Here is a 15,548-nt window from a genome sequence, read left to right as displayed (position 1 = left end):
TCGCGGGGCGCTCACGGCCGCCCGGCCCCGGAGTCGGTCGAGCCCGGAGCCTGCCGGCGCCCCGCTCGCCCGGCGTCCGCGGGTCCGAGCCGGCCGCTCTCCCCCGGCGCCTCGGCTCCCGCGCGCTCGCCACGCCTCGGGCCCGCCCCCATCGCCGCGCCTCCCGGTTATCCGCTCGCGCCTCCGCCGCCGGGTGCCGGGTCGGAAACAAAGGCGGGGGGCGGGGAGCGCGCGGCGGCGGCGGCGGCGGCGGTCCGCCCTTCATTCGGAGCCCGCGACGTCAGCGGCGGCGGCGGCGGCGGCCGGGGCCCGGGCGGCGGGGGCGGGCATGGGCGGCGGGGGCGGCGGGGGCCCGGCCTGCGGCTAGTGCGAGCCGCCCGAGCGAGCAGCGGGCGCGGCCGCCCCCGATCGCGCCATGAAGAAGAGCGGCTCCGGCAAGCGGGTGAGTGCGCGGCGCGCGCGGACAATGGGGCCGGGGCCGGGCGGGGGCCGGGCGGGGGCCGGGGAGGCGGGCGCGGGGACCCGCCTGAGCCGCCGCTCCGCGTCTCGCCCCGGCCAGGGGCCTCCGGATGGAAACCAGCATTCTGCGGCGCCCGAGAAGGTCGGCTGGGTCCGGAAATTCTGCGGGAAAGGCATTTTCAGGGAGATTTGGAAAAACCGCTATGTGGTGCTGAAGGGCGACCAGCTCTACGTCTCCGAGAAGGAGGTAGGTGGGCGCCCTGGCTCGAGCCGTCCCGACCCGGTCCGACCCGGTCCCCACGGGCGGCTGCTTCGCCGCCTCGCCCCGCCTCCCTCCCTGCAAGTTCAGGGGTCGCCAAAGTCCTGTGTCTGCAGAGAAAAGTCGCCCCCGAGTGACTTTACCTGAGTGGGAATTCGGAGTTTACTCATCTAATGCGCCTTCGCGGACGCCCTTCTCAGAAGTTCCGGGCGTCCGCTGCCTCTTACCCTACCCTGGCCCCCCAAACACGGGGTTGTTTTTTTTCTGTTGGAACGCACTGGTCACCTTGTCCCTCGCCCCTTCCTGCCACCCCAGCCCACCACCCTTTCCATTCCTGTCTGTAGCAGGGGGCATATGTAGGTCTCCTGAGAAGCAAGTCCCCCTAAATCATAGAAAACACAAACTGGAGTCCGCCTCTGGGACCGGGCGTGGAGGAGCTGGGAATGCCAGATTTTTGTAGGAGCCGGCGTCCTGAACCGGGCCTGTTCCTCACCTTCCACTCCACTTAAAGAGAAAAAGAAGGGGGGAGAAAACAAACGAACAGCAAGGAACTCATACTCTGTCCAGCCTTATTTGTGGAGTCGGGGACTGGAGTTAGGACTGTGAGTGCCTGTGCTCGGCGCGCGTGTGGCTTTGACTCTGTGGTTGAGCATGAAACCACAGCCCACACTGGGTCAGAATCTAAAGCCGGGTCCTGGAATCCGGACCCCTTCCCCCTTTTGTAAAGCCCTAACTCTTGAATCGCTAACAGGAATGCCGAGAAGCCGAGCTTGCTTCCCGGGGACTTTCTACAGAGCACGGTAGACTGTGTCCCCCTAGACGGGCCCTTCCTCCCGTGACTGTGCTCCCTCCCCCAGACAGACTGGGAAGTCCTCCTGAGGTCTAACCTCTTCTGCTTTCAGTACTAGACACTTGCGTTCTGCCTCTCTGTTGGGGTAAAGAGAGCCTTTTATGGTGTTGAAGCAGACACCCTGGCAGCCCGAGAGAAGTACTCATCTGAAAACTGTACTGAGACAAGCCGAGAACTGAGTAGTGCTGAGCCGGAGAGGGCCCCCTCGAAGGGGCCCAAACATAACGGTTGGAGAGGCTTAGGAGCGCGCTGAGGGAAGACTGGGGAGACTCTGCTTTGAAGGGTCGCTGCTACCTAGTCAGTCCCAAATCCTACAGGGAGTTCTCGCCACAATTTTCTTGCCTTCTACTTTTGTTTATTTAAAAAAGCAGCAGCAAGTGTCACGGTGTCTCCCGTCTTCCCTGAGCTTCATAATGCCAGGAAACGGCTTGAGCAATCAGGAAGGGCTTCCTACATGTCAGGGGAACCGAGGACAGTGAAAGGCTAAGCAAACTAAACAAACCCCCTCCTTTTTTTTTTTTTCCTGGCTTGTATTTGTCCAAAAGGCAGAACCTGGGACAAAAGTGCATGGTTAGTTGGTTAATAAACCTGTGTGTGAAGGAAGGGATACAGAGCAGAGAGAGGATAGGATGACCTCAGCCTAGAGTGTCTGCTGTCCTCTGAGTCAGGAGCATCTGCCTAGTCCTGGGGCCAGATGCCCCCGACTGGGAAGGGCATGGGGCAGGAAGGGACCTTAATCTGACCATCCGCAGTCAGTGGGCTGGGCTAATGGCGAAACTGCCAAAAGACACGGTTTATTCTGCCCGTAAAGAAAAGCTACAACAAACCACTAGATTGAAGATGTAAACACCAAAAGCATCGTATATTTGCAATTTACGTGCTGATGGGAAAGAGAAAACGTCCCTAACCATTCCCTAGTTTCTGTCGATCGTTCTTGGGAAAGCAGGGTCTCCCACAACTTCCTCCACTAGAGAAGCCCTTCCATGTGTGTTGTGGATCATTCCCTACTCTCCAAGGGCACCCTCTAAGAGGGCCGGGGTGTCTTCCGGTCAAGGGTCAGATAGAGGAACAGATCCACACCGTCAAGTGACTTCATGATAGAGGAGGTTAGGTGGAAAGCGCTGCTGAGTACGTCTGCGGACCACGAGAAGAAGGAAGGGTTAACTTGGAAGATGTAGTCAGAAAGGAGACTTTGGGAATTTGGTGTGAGGAAGAGACAGAATACAGCAGAGAACAATGTGCCGGGGGTGTCCGTCTTTTCTGGGCACTGGCATTTACTTATTCCACCTCCTGCCTCACCCAGTCTCCTCCCCATGCCCTTCCTAACCTCTGCCAATGCCTCCTGCTCCCAGAGTGCCTTATCAGCCATGTCCCAGCCAGGAGAGCTCACCCCCCCCCCTTCCCTTGGGAAACAGAGCAAGTGAGTTCTTTCCCCGCTGCACACACCCAGCTCTTTTCCTCTCCAAGCTTTCTGGTCCCTGCTGATAGTCTCTCTGGGGAAGGAGCCAGAGAGGAGGGCCCCACATCCCAGCCTGGGTTCCTGTGAATTGTTCTTCAATGTTCTTTGTGGCAGCTTGTCTGTCCCATGTCCACCATAATGTATAAGGGCCTCTGGTCACTTCCCAGCCAGAAGCCCAGGAGCCCTAACACGGGGAGAACCCTAGAGAGCCCTGCCTTGCCAGACAAATGGAGACAGACGGATGTGCCCTTCGCTCCCCACAGCACATGTGATCCACAGGTCAACTCTAGGCTGGCCCAAGTCTGCCAAGGGAAACATGGCACCTTTGACACGTGTGCCCAGTTTCAGCTTTTACCCGGGAAACATGACTGACTCGTTCCTGGCATATTCCCAACCAAGCAGAAGAGGGTGGCTGGGCTGCTGATCAGGAAGTCTCCTATAATGTCCCACTTTAGAAGGGGGAGCAGGTGGGAAGGAGCTCTTGAGAACTGTAATATTCCCTTTGTTGTTCCAGATGTTGGCCGCCTTCTTCAGCTTCCCCTGGACTGTTAATGGCCACTCGCGTCTTCCTTACTTGGGATGGTCGGATCAGCCCATTCACCATGTCCCTTTAAGGGCATGTCCCTTTAAGGACTTGTAAAGCTATGTCCTTCAGAACCAGAGTGAGGGTCATGGGTAGAGGGAGACTCTGGGATGGTAGCTTGTAGGGCAAGGGGGTTAAACAGAATCCCACACCAGGACTCGGTTCTTAGCCCCATCCCCAGATGCACACCTTGGGTGGGATGACTTCCTTTTGCTTCCTTCCCTTCCTTCAGGAACAGAAGCAGAGTAATTTTATCCTGGTCACACCCCAAACCTCCCCTAGGTAAAAGATGAGAAAAATATCCAAGAGGTGTTTGACCTGAGTGACTATGAGAAGTGTGAAGAACTCAGGAAATCCAAGAGCAGAAGCAAGAAAAACCACAGCAAGTTCACCCTGGCCCGATGCAAGCAGCCGGGCACCACGGTATGTCTGCCGGCCTGGCCGGCTGGGCAGGGGCCATCCCTGCGGGATCTCCCTCGCTTCGAGGCCCAGAACGGCCCCCAGAAGTGTTCTTCCTCTGGCTTTTACTGTTTAACTGGAGAATATTCTGTCCATTCCCTTCCCTCCGGGCAGGCCAGCTGTAAACCTCTTCAGTCATAAAGATATCCCTCTCCCTGCTCCCTCTCTTCCCTGCTTTACACACACACACACACACACACACACACACACACACACACACACACGCACGCACGCGCGCACACACACGCACACATGCACGCACCCTACTGTGTATACACACATATTCTCTTGGAAGAAAAATTATGGTTCTTGTGCCCCATGGGTGGTTGAGTTCAAGGGAACCCAGGGAAGCCGTGCTTGTCACATTCTGTGTCTTTGGACATTTAAAGATCGTTAGTACCTAAGCTCTGTCATGCGTCCCCTAATGTCTGCAGCAGCAAGTTCAAATCCAGTGTCCCTCTTAGCTCTTCCTCGCTCGTTCCTAAAACAACCTGTGTACTTTGCAGGAACAGACTCTGGGTTTCTTTCAGTCACTCATGATTCCAGGAGCAGAACCGCTCTCTCCAGGAGCTGGGTGTGAGGGAATGAGATTAGAATGTCTTTTTCTTTTGGGGGAGGATTATAACTTATTTGTAAAGCCCTAGCTAAAGCAAGAACGTTCCCCTCACAGGCACCCAACCTGATCTTCCTGGCAGTGAGTCCTGAAGAAAAGGAGTCATGGATCAATGCCCTGAGCTCAGCCATCACCAGAGCTAAGAACCGCATCTTGGATGAGGTCAGGGGCCTGTTGTGGGGAAGGGGGTGCTAGGGCAGAAAGCAAGCTGTGACTCACTAGAGGAGGAGGGGTGTTTTGTGGGGCCCCTTTAGTTCCCCCACTCTACTTTCTCTGCTTCTTTAAAGGCCTTGTGCCCCCTCGCCCCGTCTTCTCTCTGAAGTCTTTTTCTCTGCTCATTCGTCCTCCCCAGATTCCTGATGCTTGAGCTAGCCTTGGGTCAACTGTGTCCATAAATCCTTTTGCCTGCGGCCCTCTCAGGAATAGTTGGTGGGATGGCTTATTTCCCAGTCCAGGCATGTTGGGGGTTGCCCAGTCGGGACAGTCCTAAAGAAACCCTGGGACTCACAGCGCATCTCTTCAGGTCACTGTTGAAGAGGACAGCTACCTTGTCCATCCTACTCGAGACAGAGCGAAGATCCAGCACTCCCGCCGCCCTCCCACGCGGGGACACCTCATGGCTGTGGTATGTAAAAGTGCAAGAACATAAACACTGCCCAGGGGCCAGTTCTGCGTCAGTCCATCTCAGCTGTGAACAAGCAGGGACATTTGTAGGAGGCCTCCTGACCCAAGGATCAAGGGCTCAGGAGGCCTGCCCACCCTCCATCCCTGCCTCACCCCCCCCCCATCAAAAGTACTTACTCAGCACCTGCCCTGAGTCAGATGTCTCTGTTCTCAGTAACTTCTGAGGAAATGAGAAATACCCTCAGGAAAGTGAAAAATAGAAGTGCTGTGTGCAGTGATACCTGCTGCTGTGTGGTGGCTGGCCACCCTGATGAGTGATGGTAAATGCCACATGCCCCACAGCAAAGCCTCCACTGAGAGAATGGTGGTTTCTCTCATTCAGCCATGCTCCTGCTCATGTTTAGGGAGAGGCTATCACCTGCAGGAGGAAGAACCCAGGCCTTGGATTTAGCAGACCCGTGGTCTCTAGCTGCCTAGCTATAAAATGCTTCTGTGAGAAATGGTCAGAACCGCACATGCGCAACAGCATAGAAAGTCCTGACCTCCCTTTACCACTGCTAAATTACAGCATTTAAGAAATAATCCTTGTTACCAGGCAAGGAGTCAGAGTTCAGATGTCAGCGCAGGCTAAGGTGTGTGGCCAAGAGGATGTGAGTAGAGCATTCTACTTCCGTCTGTGTGTACACGTTACTGTGAATTGCATGTGGGCCATCCCCTGTGATGCTTAAGAGTCCACAGTACAGAAGTAGACACTTCTCGGGAAGCCTGTAGCAGAGCAGGAGAAGATACGTTACAGAAAAGCAGAAGAAAGGACTTTAAATCATCATCAAAGGGTCCAAAATAGCAAAGTGGAGGACTCAGTCAGGAGTGGAGGACTCAGTCAGGAGTGGAGGACTCCATCAGGAGGGGAGGACTCAGTCAGGAGGGGAGGACTCAGTCAGGAGTGGAGGACTCAGACAGAAGTTGAGGACTCTGTCAGGAGTGGAGGACTCAGTCAGGAGTGGAGGGCTCCGTCAGGAGTGGAGGACTCAGTCAGGAGTGGAGGACTCCGTCAGGGGTGGAGGACTCCGTCAGGGGTGGAGGATTCAGTCAGGAGTGGAGGACTCAGTCAGGAGTGGAGGGCTCCGTCAGGAGTGGAGGACTCAGTCAGGAGTGGAGGGCTCCGTCAGGAGTGGAGGACTCAGTCAGGAGTGGAGGACTCTGTCAGGAGTGGAGGACTCCGTCAGGGAAGGCGAGCTGAGGAAAGAGACCTCAGCTTGCGCTCATCGTTCATAAGCTAGTGGTAGTTCACCCCTTCTTCCACACTCTTTCCCAGGCTTCGACCTCTACCTCAGATGGGATGCTGACATTAGACCTGATCCAAGAGGAAGACCCTTCCCCTGAGGAGCCAGCCTCTTGTGCTGAGAACTTTCGGGTGGATCTGGACAAGTCTGTGGCCCAACTGGCTGGCAGTCGACGGAGAGCGGACTCCGACCGGATCCAGCCCTCTTCACACCGGGCAAGCAGCCTTTCCCGGCCTTGGGAAAAGCCAGACAAGGGGGCTACCTACACCCCGCAAGCCCCGAAGAAGTTGACCTCTACAGAGAAGGGCCGCTGTGCCTCCCTGGAGGAGATCCTGTCTCAGAGGGACACTGCCCCAGCCCGCCCCCTCCACCTTCGAGCTGAGGAATCCCCAGCCCCCGTCCCCTCCCAGCCGGGGCAGCTGTCCCGGATCCAGGACCTAGTAGCAAGGAAACTGGAGAAGACTCAGGAGCTGCTGGCAGAGGTTCAGGGACTGGGAGATGGCAAGCGAAAGGCCAAGGACCCCCCACAGTCTCCACCTGATTCTGAGTCGGAGCAGCTGCTGCTGGAGACAGAGAGGCTGCTGGGAGAGGCTTCCTCCAACTGGAGCCAGGCAAAGAGGGTGCTACAAGAAGTCAGGGAGCTGAGAGACCTGTACAGACAGATGGACCTGCAGACCCCCGACTCCCACCTCAGACACACCTCCCAGCACAGTCAGTACCGGAAGAGCCTGATGTGAAGGAGGGGGGCAGGTCTGGAATTTGGGGGGGCACAGACTCTATATCTCCAAATGTTGCAGGATAAAGCTTTTTTTATTTACCTCAGTCAAAAAAAAAAAAACCAAGCTCATTGCTCTTGCCGATGCCTGGCCTGCTGTGGCATTTCCCTACCAACTTCCCTAGACAACTCCCTGGTCAGAGAGTTTCCCTGGTCACCTTGGAGAAGGTGAGCCCTGAGGCCCAATGAAGGAGCCCTCACCATACAGCCTGCTCACTGCACAGGCCAGCTGCTCCCAGCCCAGGAGGGAAGGGATGCGGATGCACATGGCAGCGGCGGCATCTGGGCTGGAGTGTGCTGGGGAAGTGGTTTCCTCGGATGCCCCATTCCAGGTTGTTATTCAGAGGGTGAAATTTCAGCTGTGCAACTTGAGTTCTAGGGACCGGGGGGCCGGTGCCACCTGTCCATGCCATAAGAGAAGTGAAATTTACCCCGGCCCTGAGGAGGATATGTGGAATTCACACTGGCCTCTCACCACGGTGTGTGTATGGGTGGCGGGGTCGCTGAGGCTGAGGCGGAGCTAGGTGGCACAGTGCTCGCCTGGCCTGTGCCAGGCCCCTGTGCCATATCCAGCACTACCAAAAACAAGATTGATCTGCCTCGGTTTCCTGGTCTGAGATGCTTCCCTTCCCTTCTACCAAGGACTCAAGACAAACTTGAATAGACTGGCTTGGTCCTGTGCCTGGGGTGGGGCCGCAAAGGAGCTGGGAGCAGCTGACCCTGTGGAAGAGCTGACCTAAGCGAGAAGCTGGCTTGTGATGGCGGCTGTGTGGGAAGAAGGGGAAGCCAGCCCTGCACCCAGCTTCCTCTTTCTGCCAGGCAAGGGTTCCTTCTACCCCCCTCCTCTGTCCGCCACCCTCCCAGCAGAGCACAGCTTCAGAACAGCTCTCCCCACACACCTCCTGCCAGACTTCCTCACTGGCGCCCGGTAGCAGTTCCCCCACGGCTTGTACTCTGAGATTAAGTTTATTAATGATAATAGTGAGGCCTAGCACAGGGAAGGCAGGAACTGAATGATTCATGGGGTAAGGACATACAGCCTCTTGAATCTGGCATACAAGGGGTTAAAAATATGGTGGTATGTCCTTGGCCCCTGCTCCTCCTGAGGTCTCACCCCAGCAGTCAGGTCCCAGAGCTTCAGAGAAGGAAGAGGAAGGACAGGCTATGGGCTGCGGAGAGACTTGGGGGGACCCTTTGACCTGTGTTCTGTTGGGACATTGCCACCTTGTACACAAGTTGGGGGAGTCCTTCCAATTAAACCATCTCGAGGAAAGAGAGATTCTGGGCTTTAGGCATATGTGAGTGCTGGAGATTTGAACTCTGGTCGTTGCACAGCAAATGCTCTTACCACTGAGCCATCTCCCCAGCCTGCCAGAAGACAGGCGGGCTCGTGTTTTCTCAGTCCCTGCTTCTCACTGTCCCCAAAGTTTTCTCCATAACTAGCCTGTAGTTACTAGAAACAAGGACCCCACTTGAGCCAAGGGAATTACACCAAGTACCACCTTCCTGATACCCAGGCCTGCCTGGGGGACAAAGTGGGGACCAGGCTCCCTGGCCCCTCAGAGGCTCCCTGGCCCCTCAGAGGCTTCCCTTCCCGCAGCTCTAGCCCCAGACTTCAGAGCCGCCCATTGCCACAGATACTGAAAGTTGGGTTAAAATCCCACACCTTATGCCCTCCCATCTTGTCAGCGTTTCCATTTTCTCTTCCTTGTCGCCCCCACATAATGAAGAAAGACAAAACAAGAGTGACATGTGTATCCCAACATGCCAGTCATCTGTGGTACCCAGGGGAGGGCAACACACACACACACACACACACACACACACACACACACACACACGTTCCAGAATCCAGGCTCTACAGTGCTAAACCGCACCTGGCTTTGAAACCACAGGGGTCTGGATTCAAGTTCTGACTGTCACTGTGGTTAATGAGCCCTGGGCTAAAGGGGCTTGATGAGTGTTTTCTCCTCTGCAAACCACAGCGTTGTCAGTGCTAAAGAACAGCCAGTGGCCTCTGCTTGTCCGCCGGCGGCTTCAAAGGCTGCTGTGACTGCTTTGACTCAGTGAGTAGTGAACAGCAAATTCAGGTGGCCAGAGCACAGCTTGAAGGAGGCAAAGGACACAGGGCCAATCACTGCCATTCTCTTTCACATCCTTGAATGGGCCACAGGCCATGCCCATCCCTCTCTTCGGAGGAGGGCATGCGAGGTACCTCCCCGCACTGTGCTGAGGACAGCTGTAAGGAGGGATGAGCGTGATTCCTGGTCTGCAACCATTTCAGAGCTTAACACAAAGCCATATTTCACACTGGAAAAGCAACCTAAATTCTATGCTTGTGGTGGGCGGCTGCCAGCAAGATCTCTGCTCATGTAAAAATGTTTTGAACCTAGCCACCAGGTCAGGATCCCAGCATGCTGTTCTAGTCTCCCTCCTGGCCCCTCTCGGTACTCCATTTCCCTGCATTATGGCTCTTCCTTCCTCCGGTCTCCACGTGGAGGGGAAGGGAAGAAGTTCTGCGGTGGCATCGGTGGCTGTCTTCCCCCGACAGACATTTTCAGGGTGTTTATATTCACCCTCTTTCCCAACAGCCTGGCTCTGTCTTCTTACCCAAATCAACTGGAGAGGGAAACTCCTCTGGGAGGCCCCGGGATGGGGACGGGGGAATCCAGGACACAGAGTTGAACCAGGGTGATGAGTAGAGACAGGTAAATTGGAGAACCAGATGCTTAAGTCATATTTCAATGACATTCCCCTCCCCTTCTGTTTCTCTCCGTAAGTTGTTCAGGAGGGATGGAGGATGGATGGTACTGATAAAGGTACAGTCTATAGCTTCCTCCATTAGGAAGGATGTCTGAGGTGTTGGCCTGGAAAGCTAATGAGTTAATTTGCATATGATTTCCACAGCGTAGCTGTAAGTTGTCTAGGGTGAGGAGTGGAGGACAGGTTTCTCGCCCCTCTCTCCTCACTCAAGCCCTCGCAAACTGGTCCTAAGCCTGGAGCTGTGGTCCTAGGGCAATAGCCCCTGTCCCATTCCCCACCCACACCCCCAGCACCCTGCCAACAGTCAGCGTGCGCCCTCTTCTCCCTAGAAACACATCCCAAAGAATCTATCTCAACCTCAAAGGCAAGTAGCCCTTCTGCAACCCTTGAAGCCTGGCTACCATGCTCTCTCCTCCCTCCCTACGCTGGGTTTCTTTTTCTGCCTCCTAGTCTCCCAACAACAGCAGCCAATCCCCAGCCTGCTCTAGAGCCACACCATATATGGAGAGGTTGGAAGGAAACCCGAGTAAAGCGGGAGTGAACACACACACACACACACACACACACACACACACACACACACACACACAGAGAGAGAGAGAGAGAGAGAGAGAGAGAGAGAGAGAGAGAGAGTTTGCGTGCTTTTCTGCACGTGACCCTGTGTCTCTCTGCGTGTACCATGAGTCCCACTGTCCCCTGTCCCTGGTTCACCCACCCACAAAAAAAAAAAAAAAAAAAAGAGGAATGTGCTTGCTCTTTCCCACCTTTATTCAGGCCCCAGGAGGCCATCGCTCCAACTGGTTGCCTCTGACCTAGATTCCCCGCACTAATTACCAGCCTAACGAGATCTAACAAACACCCAACTTAGCACAGCTGAGACCCTCCAGGTCAATTAGTGCAGTCCAGTTCCACTTGGGAAAGGAGGGATGGAGTCAGGATGTTGTGCACGCGCCTCAGCCCAACCCCGCCATAATAACCCTCTGGTTGAAGTAAGGGTGAGGAGAATACAAAAATTAGTAGGACCCGGGTCAAAATGGGATCTTGGAAAGTTAGCCAGTGTGAGAAGAACATCAAGGTTGGGAACAGTTGGAGAGTTTGGATTCCCAGCCAGGCATGGTGGTGCATTAGAGGGCTGAGGCAGGAGGATGGCACATTCAAGCCATGCCTGCACCAGGGAATTACGGATTCCCACCTTCCCCTAGCCTATCAGCACAGACACAATGGGTACAGGCAGCTTTCTGAAGAAGACTAACTCAGACAAGTAGCCCTGCAAGCTGGGTCAGCGACATGGCCTCAGCGGTCCCTCCTCATTTCCCATTCTCCCTGCTGGTTTGGAAGAACTCAGAAATCACACCTTTCAGAATTCCTATTGTCTATCTCATTTTTGCTTTCCATTCTTCAAGATATTAAAACTAGAAGAACAATCAGTCCCTTCCTCCTAGGTGCTGGAGAGATGGCTCAGTGGTAAAGGGCACATACTGCTCTTGCAGAGGACCTGAGTCCAGTTCCTAGCAACCGCATCCAGGCGGCTCACAACTACCTATAACTACAGCTCGGGGAGATTTGACGCCCTCTTCTGGCCTCCATCGGCACCTGCACTCATGTGCACATATCCATGCAGAGACACCAGTACATATAATTAAAAATAGTCTCAAAAACCCTTTCCTCCCAGGCCCTTCCTTTAGGTGGCAGTGGAGGGGCTTCCTGTCTTGTGCTAGGTTGAGTGTTTGTGGAGGTGGGAAGCAGGCAGAAGTGGACTTGCACCCTTCGCCAGCTTCCTCCAGCTGAGTGGCAAAAGGCTCTGCAATGCCATGCAGCCTGCGCAGTCCTGATACAGAAACAAGGAACTCACTCTCCCTCGGAACCAAGTATCTTTGTGGCGCCTCTACCAAAATGATCATTCTGTTTATCAAAAGGTCAGTAAATAAGGTTCTCTGTCAACCTCCTCCAAGGCCCTTTACAAGGTGGATTTGATGCTCTTCCCATTTGCAAGGCAGGGCTGTTTCCCAGCTGCTACCTGATCTTAGTTTACCTCGTGACTTATTTTGGACAGTGGAGCATGCCACTGTGCAAGTTCCAGACCTTGAGTCATAAGGGATCTTGCAGTTTTTACTCTGACTCTTAAAATGCAGCGGCATGTCAGAAGCTGCAGCTCGCATCCCAAGTGAGAGACCACACGATGAGAGAGGTCCGGAAACCCCACAGCTGCATCCAGATCGGACACAGCTGAAAGCAGAACACTGGGCCAAACCAGAGACCAGTGGCCCGGCGAAGTCCTGAAGACCTGAGGAACTAACAACCCTCGTTATCGGAAGCGCCGAGATTTGGAGGTGCTTTGTTATTCTGCAATGCACGGTAAATTAAGAAACTGGTTTGGGGAAGTGGAATGTCGCCATCATGAAACCCTAGAACAGGAGGTGTTGTCATTGTGGCCAGCAGCAGACAGAAGCCAGAAGAGCAGTGAGGACGCTGTTCGTAAGGCCAGGATGAGCAGGGACGAAGCTGATATTGGAGACTGGAGAAAGCTTCCCGCGGTACATAGTGGTGGAATGGTTGATAAAGCTGTCGGCTGTGGTAACTCGGCGGACAGCAAATGTACCTACTAAACTTGGAGAAGTCTTCCGGGTGGAATACTGCAAACGCCAATAGGCTTTCTTGCTGCCTGCTGGTAAGATACCACAAAAGAGAACGCTAAAGGGAACTTTGAGGTTTATAAGCAAAGTTGAAGGGAAACACAGAGAGAGCTGGGAAAGTGGAAAAAACATCCACTCGTGACAGTTGAGAAGAGTGACCTGCTGGCGGGCACCACCTGGCCAGGAGCAGTGCCCACAAGGACAATGGAGTCAGCTGGTTGGTACAGACTTGCCACGGTGCCTGAGAGGGATAAGGAAAATATCTAACAAACAAGAGAACATGCAGAGGCCAGTGGCCTCCACAGCGACTTACAAAGGGACCTACCTCCTGAAGTGATGGAGAAAAGGTATAGACAGGTCAGCTTGGAAGCGCTGACCTGTCACTGAAGCAGGAGGCTAGTCAAGTTCAAACTAAGGGAGGCTGGTCAAGGCATCCGAGGCCTTTAGTGGAACTGTACATAAAAATGGGGACATGTGGTCTCTTTCTCTTCCGGTCCCAGGCCCTTCGGGAGCCGCCGGTTACCATTCCGACATGGCCAAGTCCAAGAACCACACCACACACAACCAATCTCGAAAACGGCACAGAAATGGTATCAAGAAACCCCGGTCACAAAGATACGAATCTCTTAAGGGGTGGACCCCAAGTTCCTGAGGAACATGCGCTTTGCCAAGAAGCACAACAAGAAAGGCCCGAAGAAGATGCAGGCCCACTACGCAAAGGCAGTGAGTGTGCGTGCAGAGGCCACCAAGGCCCTTGTGAAGCCCAAGGCGGTTAAGCCCAAGATGCCAAAGGGCCCCAGCTGCAAGCTCAGCCATCTTGCTTTCATTGCTCACCTCAAGCTCGGGAAGCAGATTAGAAGCTACATGGCCAAGGGTCGTAGGCTCTGTCAGCCAAAGCCCAAGGTTCAAACCAAGGCAGAGGCCTCAGCTCCAGCTCAGGCTCCCAAAGGTGCCCAGGCCCCTGTGAAGGCCTCATAGAAAAGGTTTCTGTCTGCCAGACAGATGGACTGGTGTGACACACATACACACTATTTGCAGATGATCAGGACCTCATGCTGTTTTTACAAATAAACTTGAGGCAGGATCTGTTAAAAAAAAAATGGGGACATGTGGTACTTTGGTTGGTTGTAGCCCCTGATTTGGGTTTTATTTCATTAGTTTGTAGTCCTGAGGATTGAGTCCAGGACCTCGCCCATCCTAGGGAAGTGCTCAGTGTGTGAGCTACACCCCAGCCCTTTCCGCTCTAAACCTTCAAGTCCTCCCTTCCTCCACTGCTGGTCAGATATTTCGACTTTGCTAGAGGGAGCCATGACTTTTTCAGGATTCTAGATGCCCGCCCCCATGCTTTCCAATAAACTACCTCCTGCTGTCCTTGCTGATGCACGACTCCAGAGCCCCGCACAGGACCCTCCTCACCCAGTCTTCTATGCCAGTATCATCAAAGTCTAGATCCATGGGAACCTCCCTGGCTCCTGCTGGTACACGCTGTGTGTTAACTAGTCCCTCACCTTCCTGCCGAACTATGCTGTGACGTAGACACAGCTGTCATTCTGACAGTCGGGGACAAGGCGGGGCAGGTCTGGGGGAGCCCTGCTGTAACTGTAGAAGGAAAGGCACCTGTGTTGTCTGGAGTGGTCCCTGATTCTGATTTCTAATAGGGAACTAATTTCCCCATTTTAAAACAATGTTTCGCCGGGCGGTGGTGGCGCACGCCTTTAATCCCAGCACTCGGGAGGCAGAGCCAGGCGGATCTCTGTGAGTTCGAGGCCAGCCTGGGCTACCAAGTGAGTTCCAGGAAAAGGCGCAAAGCTACACAGATAAACCCTGTCTCGAAAAAAAAAATAAATAAATAAATAAAGGGGCATCTTACTGTTGTTTTAAAATTCTACATCTAATGTCCTTCCCCCACTGCCCTGTTTAATCTTCGGCCTCTTCGCCTGTTCCTCTTGGGGAACCTGCTTGAAGTCTCATGCTGCTCTGGACAATGACAGAGATGAACAGACCAACCAATAAGCACCTAGGAGAGCTGGAACAGCAAATGCCTCAATATCAAACAAGAGTGTGTGAACCCAAGGGCAGGTGAGTCTCTGAGCTCTGGGCCAGCCTGGTCTACATAGTGAATTCCAGACCAGCCAGGGCTACACTTAGACCCCAGCAAAATAATTTGTTTTTTTAATGTACCTTTAGGCTGAAGCTACAGCTCAGTGGAAAAGCGTCTGGCCAGGGTGCTCAGGGCCCTGGGTTCAATCCTGGGGGTGGAGAAGAGCTGTTTAGGTCAATTACTAGGATTCTTCCCCCCCCCCTTACTTGATACTGGAGTAAGATGCAGCAAATGTCTCTGGTAAGGAAAAGGCCACAGCAACGCTGCCAGGGCCGTCAGAGTGGCTTACCACCGTAATCTGCGTGGCCCTCGGAGGAGGAGCCACGCACGACAGCCCGTAATTTCCTGCAGATTACTGTGCCAAGAAGATGCCAGTTGTTTGTTGAAATGCAGAATTCGAATGCTCTCCATTGGGAGGGGCAGATCACACACTCGTGTGTGTGTGTGTGTGTGTGTGTGTGTGTGTGTGTGTGTGTGTGTGTGTGTGTGAATGGGCGTGTGTGTGGCTTCTTCCCACTTTTTATAGAAGTTGGTGTGGTCAGTAACTTTGGAGTACACACCACCATCACGCTGTCATCAAAGCAGCTTATTAGGGGCTAGTGAGATGGTTCAATGGGTAGGGTCTTGCTACCAAAATGGTGGAGGGAGAGAACCAGCTTTGACAGGCTGTCCTCTGTCCTCCAACCA

At 54.1% G+C, this 15,548-nt stretch overlaps 1 protein-coding gene and 1 pseudogene across 1 annotated transcript; both read left to right on the top strand.

The window, feature by feature from the left end:
* The first annotated feature begins 329 nt into the window (after positions 1–329).
* Positions 330–8,641, top strand: Plekho1 (pleckstrin homology domain containing O1). Its single transcript, XM_052731378.1, has 6 exons — positions 330–442; positions 560–706; positions 3,893–4,033; positions 4,740–4,844; positions 5,206–5,307; positions 6,622–8,641. Exons 1-6 carry the CDS (start codon positions 416–418, stop codon positions 7,324–7,326), a joined length of 1,227 nt encoding a protein of 408 aa, XP_052587338.1. The 5' UTR covers positions 330–415; the 3' UTR covers positions 7,327–8,641.
* A 2,234-nt stretch (positions 8,642–10,875) lies between these two features.
* On the top strand, positions 10,876–14,512 carry LOC128105662 (60S ribosomal protein L29-like; annotated as a pseudogene).
* The last annotated feature ends 1,036 nt before the right edge of the window (positions 14,513–15,548 follow it).

The sequence above is a fragment of the Peromyscus californicus genome, unplaced genomic scaffold (genome assembly GCF_007827085.1).
Source record: "Peromyscus californicus insignis strain IS unplaced genomic scaffold, ASM782708v3 Scaffold_9__1_contigs__length_137607984, whole genome shotgun sequence".
Classification (NCBI taxonomy): domain Eukaryota; kingdom Metazoa; phylum Chordata; class Mammalia; order Rodentia; family Cricetidae; genus Peromyscus; species Peromyscus californicus.
The sequence above is the reverse complement of the archived record's forward strand: the minus strand, read 5'-3'. Positions and strand labels throughout refer to the sequence as shown.